This window comes from Petaurus breviceps, unplaced genomic scaffold (genome assembly GCF_028583685.1).
Source record: "Petaurus breviceps papuanus isolate PSGF00001 unplaced genomic scaffold, PetGlider_PUasm1.0 90603, whole genome shotgun sequence".
Lineage (NCBI taxonomy): Eukaryota > Metazoa > Chordata > Mammalia > Diprotodontia > Petauridae > Petaurus > Petaurus breviceps.
Window position 1 is genome coordinate 1,923,439 of NW_027187284.1, and position 16,120 is coordinate 1,939,558.

At 33.9% G+C, this 16,120-nt stretch overlaps 1 protein-coding gene across 7 annotated transcripts in view; it reads right to left on the reverse strand.

Moving 5' to 3' along the window:
• Nucleotides 1-16,120, reverse strand: part of DMD (dystrophin) — a 2,504,498-nt gene that overhangs the window by 1,786,839 nt on the left and 701,539 nt on the right. For 6 of the 7 annotated variants that reach the window (XM_069063824.1, XM_069063826.1, XM_069063828.1 and 3 more), the window contains exons 8-9: nt 5,240-5,421; nt 3,102-3,233 (exon numbers count right to left, since the gene is read on the reverse strand). In XM_069063824.1, coding sequence (XP_068919925.1) covers nt 3,102-3,233; nt 5,240-5,421 — 314 coding nt within the window. The remainder of the gene's footprint in view (nt 1-3,101; nt 3,234-5,239; nt 5,422-16,120) is intronic. The other variant, XM_069063827.1, reaches the window with a different exon arrangement.

Below are 16,120 nucleotides of genomic sequence, written 5' to 3' on the forward strand. Positions count from 1 at the left end.
ATGATGATGATGATGATGATGATGATGATGATGATGATGATGATGATTACCATTGCAGAGATTAGGGAGCTGTGAATTTGTTAGGTTAAGTGAGATGACCAATGTAACTAATAAGCAGAAACAGGATTTGAAAACAGATCTTTCTGGCTCCAAGTCCTACAGTCGTAATTGTAGATAATAAGGTATCAATTTCCTTTTGTGTATATGCTACTGTTGTCTCATTCTAACTCTCAGATGTCAGTCTTCTGAAAACTGACAGAGATTACAAGGCATTTATTTTTGAGAATCACATAATCTATGGCTATAAAACAGATCCCTCCACCAGATGGTATTAACTAGGTTAAGCCCCATTAGCACCATTGTTTTACTAGCAGATTTATCAACTATACTTAACTCAATAGATGCCCAGTGGCTTGAAATCATGAATGAAGGAAACTCCAAAGTTTTATTCCCCTCTTACCAGTAGTATCAGCAAGGTTATTTTTCAAATCACTATTTCCAGCATACATTTGATAGAAATGAGTTTTCTCAAGAACATTTCAAATTGCTCTACTGAGCCACATAAATAAAGCTTTCTTTTACAAAAGCCATTCTAGGAAATCCCATCACGTTGTATTATCCACATTCTAGCCTATACAATACTGTAATTCTGGTCTTTGTGGGGGTTGTGATCCCATACTGTTAAGTGCTCTGTAGGACATGTTCCCTGAAAGTATTCAGGTTTTTCTCTCTCTCAAAAAAAAGAAAAAACTCCTCCTCCCCCTACACACACACACTAAATGATATAAAAATTCTAACCTGGTTTTGGAACAATCATCATAATGATAATAATAATATCTAGAATTTATATATTACTTAAAAAATTGCAAATCATTTACAAACATTACCCTGTGAGTTAGGTGTAATTATTAGTCCTATTTCACAAATGGAAAAACTGAGGTTGGCGGAGATTAAGTGACTTGCCTAGTCACAAAGCAAGAAATTGGAGCTGAATTTGAACTCAGGTCTAACTATAGGTCTAACATTGTTTTCATTTCATCACCTAGCTATCTCTTGGAAGAAAACTACATGATGATTTTGAGGACTGATGATGACAAGTTTTACTGAACAAGTTAAATGAGGTCACATATAGAATCTGAAAAGGTATGACATTTTTTTCCCAATGACATTGTACAATATTCTCGCTAATGAAAACATCATTGGAATCACTGCTCAGCATAAGCTTTCCTCTGAATCACCTCCTGTGGTTTGCAGCAATGGTGACTGTAATGGCAACATATTGACTTGTTTTATCTCCTTTCAGTTGTCATCAGCAAACCTATGGTGTGCGGTGGAGAATTTTATTTAAAACCACTCTCTTAGATGTGTTTGAAAGAGATGTGTGATTTCTTTGATGTGGGCAATACCTCCAGTAATATAGAAAGCAAACAATTCATACCTGCCTGTCTTGTTACCCTTACCCATACTACCTGCTGAGCTCTCAAAGGGGGATCTCTCCAGATTGCTAGGGGTTTTCCTCATTTTCTTTGACACTGTTGAGATGACAGGGGAACCTTTTGGACAATCTATTGGTTATCTCATGCTCTCATCATACAAAAAGCCATCTTCTTTTTCAATCATGTATTTCTCTAATGACAACCTTTATTTAGGTCTTTTGTGTAATTTGCTATGTGTTACATTCTGTTCCCATCCACTGTATGTCTCTCCACTGCCCATGAGAAATACTCATTTCTTAACTATTTTGAGACTGCTGAATTCAGAAACTTACAGCCATACAACAGTACTAGTAGAAAACTGTCATTAAAAGATGATTGTTTGTTTCTAGAAGAGTATCCATACCTTTGAAATCTATGACCTTTTCAAAAGAATTCAGTTCAATTCAAAACTTATTTATTAAGAACGAACCTCTTAGATACAAGGTACTCTGCTAGGTGCTAGAGATGCAAAGATAAAATGACGCAGTCTCTGCATTTAGGGAATTTCTTGTTTATGCAACGGAATATATGGTTGGGTGATATGGGACAAAGATCAGATCCAGAAAAAAATCAAAGAAAAGAAGGAGGATAATAGTTTCTTCTGAGAGGATAAAAATAAGCTCCACAGCAATAAAATGGAATAATTCATGAATCTTGATACACATACATACATGCACACCTGCAGATAAATAAGCAAAAAGATTTCCTACTTAACTTTAATATCAATAGATACTCTTCTTCTGCTTTATTCCCCATCCTCCTCCTCTCCCCCTTCCCTCTCCTCACCCTACTGTCTGAGGATAGTTAAATCAAACTTTTTGATTGGTTACTTATATTTTTCAGGAGGTTCTTCAATATTCTGTTGCTTGATGAAAATAGGACAATGCCACCCACAAACATGAATATATGTAGTATTTCACCATCCATAGGCAATGTCCCTTTAAAATAGAGACTGGATCTCCTTCACTGGCAAATACAGTATAAATCTTCCCATCTTATTCCTTGCCAGGTTTACTACTCCTCCAAAGGGTTTTCTAAACACTACTCATGGTAGGTGTTTTATAAACATTTAAGTGTCTTACAATTATTTCATGAACAACAGCTGCCACAGATTAATGAGTCTTACCCACTGTGTGTAGAAAATTTAATACCAATTGTTAAGAAATAAATCCTGTCCCTAAAGAATCAACTTAGATATTCTTCTCAGATATATCTATATTCATGTTTGTATGCATATGTATATATTATACATATATATGCATATTTTATATATGCATACACACATATGTGTGTATCCACACATTCCACTTTATGTCATTAATAGGTCCTGCAAAAAACATGGCATGAGGAAAAATTATATTACATGAACAGTTCATTTTATAGGAATATGCCATAAATATGAATTCCCCATTTCCCCCAAGAAAACTTGTTATGATTTTTTCAGTGGAGTTTGATTATAAGGCATTAAGTATGGAAACAACTCATGCAAATAAAAGAAAATAAAACTCAGATGTAGCAAAATAACAGCAAGAATTTTCACAGCAAGCACACAGAATGTTAGAATTTTCAGACCCATTGGAAATGGTTATTTTATTTTCAGGAGAAAAAAAGGAAAAGCTGACAGACCTGTGAAGAAAATGGCCTCTTTCCTGGGTCAGAGGATGTGACATAAGCAGCTTGGGTGTAGGCATAGCTTTTGAACCGAGGTTGAAGAGATGAGGAGGTTCGCACATGGCCCTGTGCTAAACTGACTGTGATCTAAGAAGAGGTTTGGGAGAGGGCAAGGGGAGGAAATATACATATATACACATGTGAAGATGTGACTTTAGTAGGACTGCTATCCCCCACCCAAGTAAAAGGAGGAGAAAATGAAGAGGGTTAAATAAATATTAAATTCCTAGAAACCTTTTAGTCTTAAAGGAGCACTTTAAAATAAGCATAGAGTGGCATTTTACCAGTTAAAATGAAACACTACTGAAGGTGGGTGGGTAAGTATATTTCACTGGAAGGGTTCTCTTCTGGTGGAACTCAAGAAATAAAGGTGAAGGGAAGGGGGAAAACCACAGTCTGCAATGCAGTCTAAAAATGGAAATCTAAAGTAATTTTCTCTGTATATTGAGTAAAAGAAAACTGAATTCATCAAATCAATGACTTAGGAAAAGCCTAAAACTCTCATAAGTAAAACAGAGGAATATTTCAGTATTTCTGGAGAGGCAATGTTGTGCAATGAAACAAAAAATGAACTTGGGATCCAGAAAGGCTTGGGTTTGACTTATATGTATGATAGTTACTAGCTATGTGACCTTGTATAAGTTATTCAACCTCTCTGAGAAATTAAGATAATAAAATGAGATGATGTATGTGTAGTTATATATATATATATGTATACATATATACGCACACATATCAACTAATATTATTTAGTAGAGAAAATTAAATCAATGATTTTTTTAATGCCTGTAGCAAAGATATTCTATGGACAACTTTAAAAGTATCATTGTTTATATCTTAGCAAATAAAAATAATAATAAGTATAGTAATTCAAGAGAGTCATTTCTTTTAGTGAGTCTAAATACAAACTAATAGATAATGTAAAATGAAACATTAAAGACTGAAGTAGAACAGCTAAATGGAGAGAAACTAACTATATAAACATACACGTATATCTGTATATCTTTTATATGTATGTACATGTGTGTTTATATAATATAAATGTATATAGATACTACGTGTGTATATGTATGTACTATGAGACACATATCAGTAGAATAAAATTGTCATTTAAGTAGTGTGACCTCATTTAAGGCTTTCTTGGCAAAGATACTTAGAGAGGTTTGCCACGTCCTTGTTCAGCTCATTTTATAGATGAGGAAATTAAGACCAACAGGGTTAAGTGACTTGCCCAGGGTCACACAAATGCCAGATTTGACTTTAGAAAGATGAGTCTTCTTGACTCTAGGCCTGACACTCTATCCACTACACCACCTGACAGCCTTAAGAATAAAATACTGAAATATATAATATGATATTTTTTCAAATACAACAAATGTTTATATATAAACATAATCTTAAATATGCTCCTTAACTTTTAAAATATTCTTTAATTTTATAAATATTATTTTCATCAAGAACCATGATTTGATTAGTATGGGAAACTCTTGGGGAAGAAATTTCCTTCACCTAGATATCAGTCATGAACTTCTCTGGAATTTTTATTTTCTTAGAGAGTTTAAAGGGCACTCAGAGGATAAGCGACTTGACCAAGGTCCCATAACAATTCTGACAGAGGTGGAACTTAAACCTACATCTTTCTGACAAAAAAACTAGATCTCTGTCCACTCTAACATGATGCTTCTCATCCTTTATAATTAAGTTTCTGTTAGTGGGGCAATAATTTATAGAGATTAAGACATTGCTAAATAGCAAATATTTTCTGACCTTGGTGTTCTTGACAGAATGTGAACTCTGCTGGCACACAAATGAATCCATGGGTAACATTTTGCCCTCTTTCTTGGTGTGTATCTAGCAACTACAAGAACGTTTTCTGCTCCATCTTTCTGATATTATAATGAAAATACAGAAATATTCTAATTATGTGCTTTGGAAATATATTTAAACCATGGTTATGTAAGTTACACTGTTTACAAATACTGGATGTTAGTGTAATGAAATAAAACAGATGAATAATATCAATTTTAGAGGTATTCTTAAAATACCATATAGTAATCAACTTAAAACCAGTGCAACTATATGTTAGAACTCACCTGCTGAGAATAGTGCATTTCATGATGCATTTGAAAATGTTCTCCTTGAGGACCTTTTGATGGCCTTGGCAACATTTCCACTTCTTGAATAGCTTCCATGCTTACTTGTTGGGGCAGAACTTGGAAGAGCGTTGTGACATACATTAAGATAGACTTCTTATCTGGATAGGCTGTTGCAACATCTGTAAAATACGTTAACATATATCACTTTTTTGGTTTCCATTATGGAATACGCAAAAGGCATGTACAACTCAATGTTACAAGAAGACAAACTAACTAGGCTTCAATTGTCTATGAATGTCCTCCAGAGACTAATTAGAAAATTATAATGATATAAATTTTTTACATAGTTGGAATACCAATGAGATAAAGTCTTAATTTTTTCCCTCTAATCCATGCAAATTTCAGTCCATTCTATTTTTTCTAAAGTCAAATGGCAAAACTATGCTATCAAAGGGAATAGTGTTCATTAATTGAGGGACAAAAATAGAGTGCTGGATAGATTTTCTTTCCTGTGGAAAGTTAAAAATCATGATGATGATTAAATGGCACAATAGTAACTAAAGAATCACACATTGTAAAGTCTTGGAGTTCAGTAAAAGAAGGAAGAGATGCTTACATTTATGTATCAGGTGTATTTGTGAAAAAACAAATGTGAAGTTAAATGATTTCAATTCAATAAAACAAATATTTATTAAGCACTGACCACATGAAACACCATAGTAGGCACTGGAGGTACAAAGATAAAACCAAAATGGAGTATTGTGGGGATACAATGTCAATAGCTATAAATAAATATACATTATTTATAAAGTAATTTCAAGAGATAAAGAGCATTAACAAAAGCATAGAAAAAAACTTACATAAAAGATGTGAACTGTGTTTTGTAATGAGGGGCTAGTTGTACTGTGAGAGGCATATCATTTGCCACCATTCAAAAAGAACAAAAAGGAAAAGAAATTCCACTAGATTCAACTGGACTAATACTTCAAAATATTTCAAAACTACATTAAAATATAGTAAATTGGTATTAGGATACATGATAATACATGTAGTGGCATCAGGTATCATCTCCCTACTCAAACACTAGAGACACATTCCAAATGGCTTTACATAAAGCTGATCTGCTGATATGCTTTGTGGTAACATATCCAGGGAGAAAAAGAGAGCCCAACATCCTGAGTCAATAATGATTTGTAATGATATAAGTAATGTGGAAGTTCTTTCAAGTCCTTCTTTTGTTATCTGGCATTAAAATTTACCCACTGCACTCATTCCAGTGAATCAGGATGCAGAAAGAACTTTCTACAAGAAATTTATCATTAATCCCAGGATTGTTAAAGCATAATCACAGGCAGGAAGCCAAAGAAACTCTGGCATGCTGTAGCAATGAATTTTCAATCATAAATCTATTTTGACTTAGTTAAGATCTAAGATTTTTAAAAATTCAATGTGGATATTCATTCAGATATTCTTATCACTGGTAAGAGAAGAAAGAATACAACACCAAAAGACCAAAGGAGGAGAAAGTCACCTACTATTCATCTCCTTTCATTTAAAGAAAATTTAACATATTATTCACGAGAATCTATGGTATCTTAGAAAACTTTCAGAGAAAAAGATCACTTAATGTCCCTTAAGTAGGATACACCCTATAATAAAATTCCAGTATTAATATATATTAATATATTAAAATTCCAGGGTAGGAGGAGGAAGACATTGAACACAGAAACATCTTACTACACAAGCTTTCATTCACTCAAATAGTTACTGCAAGCCTATAAAATGCATATGACTGAGGAATACACAATATAATGCTAAATCCTTGCCCTCAGTATGATTACAATTAGTTATTAACTAACAAATGTCATTAAGTGACTTTCTATGATTGATTTACATGAAAGATGTCAAAAATATAATTTTGCCCCAATATAAACAATATATAAACAATTTATTATCATAAATTATTAATGGAAAAATATTTATATGAATTATCCTAAAATGTGATTCTACTCTTTTGCTACTTCACTTATGTCCCTAAAATAAAATTTAAGATTATAGAACTCTAATTCTTTTTGCCTCCTTTCTGGGGATTCCAAATTTGATTTAGTTATTCAAATAAAGACGTTAATTCATATTGTGAAATCCATCAAAATATAATCAGCATGGATTGCAATAATATTAATGTATAAATGTTTGGATATAGTTTAATGAAAAGAGGTAATGTCAAAAATGTCTAAAGTCTTATTTTATTATTTTTAAGCAACAGCTGTGATAATAAAATCCTTGACTTTTTTTAATATTTAAGATATAAAAGGTGAAATTTATATTAATTGGATAAATATATAAATGGGAATAGCAATTATGAGAATAAATATTCACTTCAAGTTGAATAGATATTATTATAAGGATCACATATACAGAGATAGAAGGGACCTCAGAGTCATAGGCCACAATTTTTATATTAAAAAGGAAGATAGATATTGAGGCCTCAAGAAGTCAAGAGTCACTCAAATTACACAAGTCAAAAAAAAAGTGTCAGGGGTGAGATTTAAACCCATAGTCTCTGATACCAGTCAGTGCTAGGTCCACAGTATGGCCCTGACTTCCAAGGAAAACTAAACTAATTTTTTTTTTTCAATTAGACTAGAAACAAGTAAAACTTTGAGTATTTGAAGACAAAATCATTTAACAGTCTCATCAAAAATTTTATTTAATCATGAATTTAATGGTGAAACCATGCCATAATGGAGTTTTGTGCTAAGGTAACCTGCCCAAGTTCTGCCATGTTCACATATGATATTGTAACTAATTTTAATTTAAATCCTCCATTAAACATGCACAGGCACGTTCATACTTGCAATGTGAACAAGCTACCACCAACAGAGGAATAAATGATTTAAGCAAGTTACCACCTGATTGCTTTCAATACTATCATTGGAAAACATTGAATAAATATTTCTTTTTTATTTAATCTACAATAAAATTTGAAATGCTCTGTAATATAAAAGTCTATGTCTTAGCCATACTTCACATTATGTTCTAGCCCTTATCACACAGTAGGCACTTAATACATGTTTCTGAAAAGAATTAAATAAATAGAATATAGGATAGGTGATCTTCATGCTGAAGTGTCCAACAGAAATTATATACCAAAGCCCCCTCCCAGTTGCACTCTGCCAGAAAGGGGACCCTACCAGGGTCCCTGGAATCTACCTGTTAGGCCATCGTAGTTAGGGGACTTTCCACCTGTGTTGCTAGAAACATTACATCCTTGAAACCCAGATACAGGTCTTTTTTTGTTTGTATCCAGGCTTTTCTAGGTACCCAAGGCTTCACTAGAAATGGCACATTTCGTTGTTAACAACATTTTGTTCTATAAAAACTTGCTCTACAGAAGGCTCGCTACTGTCTTCCCTACTTGGGAAGCAGTTGCCGGCTGACTAATAAACACTCCTATTAATTTGTAATTGGCATTGCTGTCCTGTTTAACTCGGTTGTCCATTTCAATGCTGCTCTAGATCGGTGTTTTATTCTCTATACTGGAGAGAATTATTCTGAACTAATACTCCCAAATTCAGAACCCATTCTTACTTGAATTCAAAGAGATAGGCATTGCCTTTCAAAGGTAGAAAATTGTGAGTGTAGCATAATATGGATACTGTCAGACTCTAGTCACTACATAGGTTGAGTTTGCTGAATGATTTTGTTTGTTTCTTTTATTTTAATCTTTATTCTTTGTTACAAGGGATGGCTCACTGGAAGGGGAGAAGAAGGGATGTTTTAGAAAAATGGAGGGGGCGGCCAGGTGGCTCAGCGAGTAAGAGCACCGGCTCCAGTGTCGGGATGACCTGGATCAAATCTGGGCTCAGATACTCAGCACCACACCCAGAAATAACTGGCCGTGTAACCTTGAGCAAGTTACTTAACCCCGATTTCTTTAAAAAAAAATAAAAAAAATAAAAATGGAGGTGATTTTAAAATAAAATATGCCAATACAGAAATGTTGTTGTTTTTTTCATGGGGAAAAATGAGTGAGGACTTTATTCTAACCAATACCTGAGAGAGGTACAATATTAGCTAATAAGAACTTATCTCTGGTGAAAGAAAGAGTTAAATTATATGAACTGGGTTTGTCAGGTTTGACACAATATATTTGGTGACACTTTAACTTAAATGCATATCACTATTCCTGTATATCATAATTTGTGTTTTAAATTGATATTTTCATTTAATCAGATATTATTATTTTTTCTTTTGTAGATACCACAACGCTATTAAGTAAAATGTTTATAAACCTTCACACTTTTGATGCCACAGTTGGGAGGAGAGTTTGTTTCTGAGAGAGACAGATAGGCTCGTAAGTAAATATTGGTCAAATATTGGTTTGTGGGAAGGCTAAAGAATGGTATGACCCTCTGTGCTCTTATGGCTCATCAACAATATTATATTTTTGAATGCCACCCTGATCAGTACCCATGTAACTATTAGCATATCTCAAAAACTCAAGATTCATGAATTATTCCATTTTATTGCTGTGGAGCTTATTTTTATCCTCTCAGAAGAAACTATTATCCTTCTTCTTTTCTTTAATTTTTTTCTGGATCTGATCTTTGCCCCATATCACCCAACCATATATTCAGTTGCATAAACAAGAAATTCCCTAAGTGCAGAGACTGCATCATTTTATCTTTGCATCTCTAGCACCTAGCAGAGTATCTTGTATCTAAGAGGTTCATTCTTAATAAATAAATTTTGAATTGAACTGAATTCTTTTGAAAAGGTCATAGATTTCAAAGGTATGTATACTCCCTTCAAGCCATGTCTCTGTGAATGACCTTCATGAATTGTAGTAGTTCAATAAGTTTATCATCTTCTGGTGAAACATCTATCACCTGGCGGTAAACTAAATTTTAACACACATTAGTCTGGGCCTCAAAAAACAGGTATGTACTTTGTCACTGAGGTTTCATAAGCCTAGAAGAAGCTGTGAGGACATGTCCTTCATTGAGAAACCTTTGAGAAGTAAGGACCAAAATGAGGCATCAGAATAAGACATTAATAAAAGATGATTGAATGATGGAATATATTTGGGAAAATAGGTAGAGCAATGTGTCCTTGGTGGTGTTGTGAACTAGTCTAACAATTCTAAAGAAAGAGCAATAAAACTCTAAGTGTTTTAATACCACTGCTAGATCTGCATCAGTAATAGTAATAGGTATTTGAAGATCTCCCTTGTCCCTTAATAAGCCTAAGAGAATTTGAAGATCTTCCCTGCCCTGAAAATAAACTCTGCCCTCTAATAGACTGAATGTAATCACATGCAGCCTGTGGTGGAAGGAGTTTACTGAAGGGTGGAGCAGAACCCACTGGAAGCTGGAAATCAGAGCCTGCTAGACAGTTGGGAGGAGAGTTTGTTTCTGAGGGAGACAGATAGGCTTGTAAGTAAATATTGGTCAAATATTGGTTTCTGGGAAGGCTAAAGAATGGTATGGCCCTCTGTGCTCTTATGGCTTATCATCTTCTTTGCTACTGTAATGGAATCAGTTTATTGGTTTGGCGATTTGGTTTTCTGGTGTTTGAATAAATATTTTGCTTCTGTCTGCTATATGGACAGTCTGTTATATTTTGTGATTGAGCACTATGTGAGTATGTTTATAGTGACTGTGGGCACTGTAAATGTTGCATTGGCACTACAAGAGATCCATGAAAAGAGAAAAAAGGACCTATTTCTACACAATTATATATAACAGTTCTTTTTGTATTGGCAAAGAATCAGAAACCGAAGGGATGCTCATAAACTAGAGAATGGCTGAACAAGTTGTGGGATATGATTGTGATGGGACATTATTTTGCTTTAAGAATTAATGAACAGAATGGTTTTTGAAAAGAAAAAAATAACTTGGAAAGATTTATATAAATTCATGCAAAGTGCAGTGAGCAGAAGCAGAAGAATACTACATACAGTATCAGTAATACTGTAAGGATGAAGAGGCAGATCCAAGATGGTAGAGGGAAGCCTGAAAGCTGCCTGAGCTCTCCCCAGCTTCCCTCAGAAACAATGTTAAATCAGGCCTTTAAATAGATTCTGGAGTAGTAGAACATACACAAAAAACTGAATAAAATTATTTTTCCAGCTTAAGATAACTCAGAAGGACTTCAGGAAAGGTCTGCCTCACTTGGGTAAAAAGGAAGCACAGCCCCAGGCAGAAGTGCCTGGGCAAGCAAGTAGGTGGCTCCTATCCAAAGCACAGATCTGCAACTGAGGCCCCTTGGTCCTGGCTCAACAGGACAGTGACACAGTCGGTCAGGTGTGAGACCTCCAGCCCTGGTATAGAAAGCAAATTGCCAGCCATAGAATCTAGGACATAACAGGTGTAACTAGGCAGGCCACCTTAGTATAGTAAGTAACCCACCGGCATCTGAGGTGCCAGGAAATAAAGTCAGTGACCTTGGCTCCCAGCGCAAGAAGCTTGGCATAGTACCCACTGTGCCAATAGAGCAGAGAGTTTAAAGCAGAGACTTTAAAAGTCACGAAATAGGCAAAAATGAGAAAGAACAAAAAATAGTTACTATAATGACAGATGATCAAAATACAAACTCAAAAGATGATAAAATTGTTAAAATGCCTAAACATAAAACCTCAAAGGGGAATATTAATTTGTCTCAAGACTAAAAAGCCTTCTTGGAAGAGCTCAAAAAGAATTTTAAAAGTCAAATAAGAGTGCCAGAAGAAAAAATGTGAAAAGAAATGAGCAGAATGCAAGAGAGAGTCAGCAGCTTGGAAAAAGAAGGACAAAAATTAACTGATTAAAACAATTCCTTAAAAAATATAATTGGCCAACAGGGGCAAAAAATCCACTGAACAAAACAATTTCTTAAAAAAACTAGAATTAGTCAAATCGAAAAGGAAGTCCAAAAGCTAACTGAAGAAAATAATTCCTTAAAAATTAGAATTGGTCTTTTACAATATGACTCATATGAGAATGTTTAATATGAATGTATATGTAAAGCCTATATGAAATTGCATACTGTCTTGGGGATGGGAATGAGGAAGGAGAGGGAGAAAATTTAAAATCAAAATTTTATGGAACTGAATACTAAAAATAAACAAGTTAATTTAAAAATTAGAATTGGGCAAGTGGAAGCTAATGACTCTATGAGATATTAAGAATTAGTCAAGTAAAATTCAAAAATCTAAAAAGAAAATAAAATGGAAAATACCTCATTGGAAAAGCAACTTACCTAGAAAACAGACGTAAGAGACAATTGAAGAATTACTGGACTACCTGAAATCTGTGATCAAAAAAAGAACCTGGATAGCATCTTTCAAGAAATTATCAAAGAAAAATGCCCTGATATCCTAGAATTAGAGGGTAAAATAGTCATTGAAAGCTTCCACCAACCACCTCCTGAAAGATATTCCAAAATGTAAACTACAAAGAATATTGTAGGCAAATTCCAGAAGTATCAGGTCAAGGAGAAAATACTGCAAGTAGCTAGAAAGAGGTAGTCACAGTCAAGATTACACCGGATTTAGCAGCTTGTACATTGAAGGATATGATGGTTTGGAACATGACATTCTGGGAGGCAAAGGAGATCAGATTACAACCAGCAATCAACCACTCAACAAAATTGAGCATAATCTTTCAGAGGAAAAGATGTACATTTAATGAAATAGTAGACTTTCACAATTTTCTTATGAAAAGACCAGAGCTGAAGAGAAAATTTGCTGTTTGAATACAAGACTCAAGGGAAGCATGAAAAGATAAATAGGAAAGAAAAAAAATACTCAGTAAGCTTAAACTGTTTTACATCCCTACACTGGAAGATACTTGTAACTCTTGAGAATTGCATCTTTATTAGGGCAGTTAAAAAGGTTACACATAGACAGAGGCTGTGATATAAGTTGACTTTGATGTGTGACATAAAAAGTATAATGGGTGAAAAAAAAATTTTAAGAGGAGAAAAACAAAATGGGAGGCAGAATAGAGTAAACTACATCACATGAAGAGGCACAAAAGACGTATTAAAGTAGAAGAAGAGAAGTGGGGGTGGTGAGAATTGTTTGAACCTTACTCTCATCAGATTTGGCTCATAGAGAAAATAACATACACACTCAGTTGAGTATAGAAATTTCTCTTATACTATAGGGAAGTAGGAGGAGAAAGGTGAAAGAAAAGGGAAGGGTGTTAATAGAAGGGAGGACAAATAGAGGAAGGCAGGGATCAGAAGCAAAACACTGCAGACACAGGGTTAAAGGAGAGAGAAAAGTATAAATCAGGAAGAAAATAGGATGGAAAGGGGCGGCTAGGTGGTGCAGTGAATAGAGCACTGGCCCTGGAGTCAGGAGGATCTGAGTTCAAATATGGCCTCAGACACTTAACACAAAAACTAGCTGTGTGACCTTGGGCAAGTCACATAAGCCCAACTGCCCTCCATAAAAGCAAAAAAAGAGAAAGAAAATAGGATTGAATGAAATACAAAGTTAGTAATCATAACTGCAAATGTGAATGGGATGAACTCTCTTATAAAATGGAAGCAAATAACAGAATGGATCAAAAACCAGAATCCTACATTATGTTATTTACATGAAACACTTTTAAAGCAGAAAAATATATACAGAGTAAAGGTAAAAGACTAGGGCAGAACATATGCTTCCGCTGAAGTTAAAAAAAAAAAAAGCAAGATCAAGCATCTTGATTTAAGAAAAAGCAAAAGCAAAAAACATATCTAATTAAAAGAGAAAAGGAAGGAATTTACTTCTTACTAAAAGGTACCATAGACAATGAAATAATATCAATAGTAAATATATGTGTGTATGTGTATGTGTATTGACACACACACATATATTTAGTATTGAGGAAAAGTTAAGTGAGTTACTTGATGAAATAGAGAGCAAAATTTTACTAGTGGGGGACCTCAACCTCCCCCTTTCAGAATTAGATAAATCTAAACACAAAATAAACAAGAAAGAAGTTAAAGAAAAGAATAAAGTTTTAGAAATCTGATAGATCTCTGGAGAAAATTGAATGGGCATAGGAAGAAATATACCTTTTTTTCTCAGTGGTACATGGCACCTACATAAAAACTGATAGTGTATTAGGGCATAACAGTCTCACAATCCAATGCAGAAAGTCAGAAATATTAAATGCATCCTTTTCAGATCATTATGCAATAAAAATTATGTGTAATAAAGGGCCATGGAAAGATAGATAAAAAATTAAATAATCTAATCCTAACAAAAGAGTGGGTCAAACAACAAGTCATAGAAACAATAAAAAATTTAACCAAACAGCACAACAACAATAATGAGCCAAGATACCAAAACTTTTGGAATACAGTCAAAGCAGTTTTTAGGTGAATTTTTTTATTTCTAAATGCTTACAGGAACAAAATAGAGAAAGAGGAGATTGATGAATTGGGCATGCAAATAAAAAAGCTAGAAAAAACAAATTAAAAACCCCATTAAATATCAAATTAGAAATTCTGAAAATCAAAGGGCAGATTGAAACAATTGAAAATGGAAAACAATTGAACTAATAAATAAAACTCTTTTTTATTAAAAAAAAACAACAAAATAGATATGCTTTTTGTTAATTTGATTAAAAAAGAAAACATATTACCAACATAAAAAATGAAAAAGGATGAATTCATCACCAAATAAAGCAGAAATTAAAGCAATAATTAGGAGCTATTTTGCCCAACTGTATGCCAACAAATCTCAAAATCGAACTGAAATGGATAAATATTTGCAAAAATATGAATTTTCAACATTAACAGAGAAGGAAATAGAATACTTAAGAAACCCATTTTAGAAAAAAAAATTGAACAAGCTATTCTCATTAAGACAACAATCCAAGACAGTTCAAAGCACCCATTATGTCATACTGTCTGCCTTCCAAGAGAGAATTGGTGAACTCTGACTGCAGATTGAAGCATATTATTTTTTTTTGGGGGGGGGAGGCTTTATTTTTCTTTTTTTGCTTTTCAGAGAGGGGAATGCAGGGCAATTCGGGTCAAGTGACTTGCCCAAGATCACATGGCTAGTAAGTGTTAAGTGTCTGATGTCAGATTTGAACTCAGGTCCTCCTTATTCCAGAGCAGGTGCTCTATTCACTGTGCCTGGCTTTATTTTTCTTTTTTACTTTTTTTTTTGTCTCTGTGGGGATTTTTTGTGCAATATGGCCAATGTAAAACCATGTTTCACGATGTCACATGTATAGTTGATATCAAGTGGTTTTCCTTCTCAGTGAAAGAGGGAGGAAAAGAGGGAAAGAATACAGAACTAAAAACTTTTAAAATGAATTTAAATACATCAAATTAGGAAATATTTATTGAAATGACTATATATATGTATATGCATATATACATATATATATAGAAGACTATTCTAATAAATGGCATAAATACAGTTTCATTTAGTACTTTCCACTTGGTTGATCTATAAAAGCTCAGTTTTAAAAGGTAGCAAAGGATTTAGGTAGCTAGAAAAGAATTGAATACAGAGATCATTCGTGATGATGAGTAAATATGAAACACAAGTAAGATGTGTTTAGGGTCAACATTTAGTAGACACATTTGATTGGAATATAGGGCTAGTTTGGGGTGAATCAGTGATAGATAAGTCTCAGGAGGGAGATTTGGACTAGATCATGCAGGATCAAGAAAGTCAGGTCAATGCAGAAGAAAACAGATGAGGTATTGTAAAAAGAATAAAAAAGACAAAGAAAGAAAGGGGAGCAGGAGGAAGAGAGGAAGAGGAGGACAAGGAGAAGTAGAAGTAGAAGAAGAAGAAGAAGAAAAGAAGAAGAAGAAGAAGAAGAAGAAGAAGAGAAGAAGAAGAAGAAGAAGAAGAAGAAGAAGAAGAAGAAGAAGAAG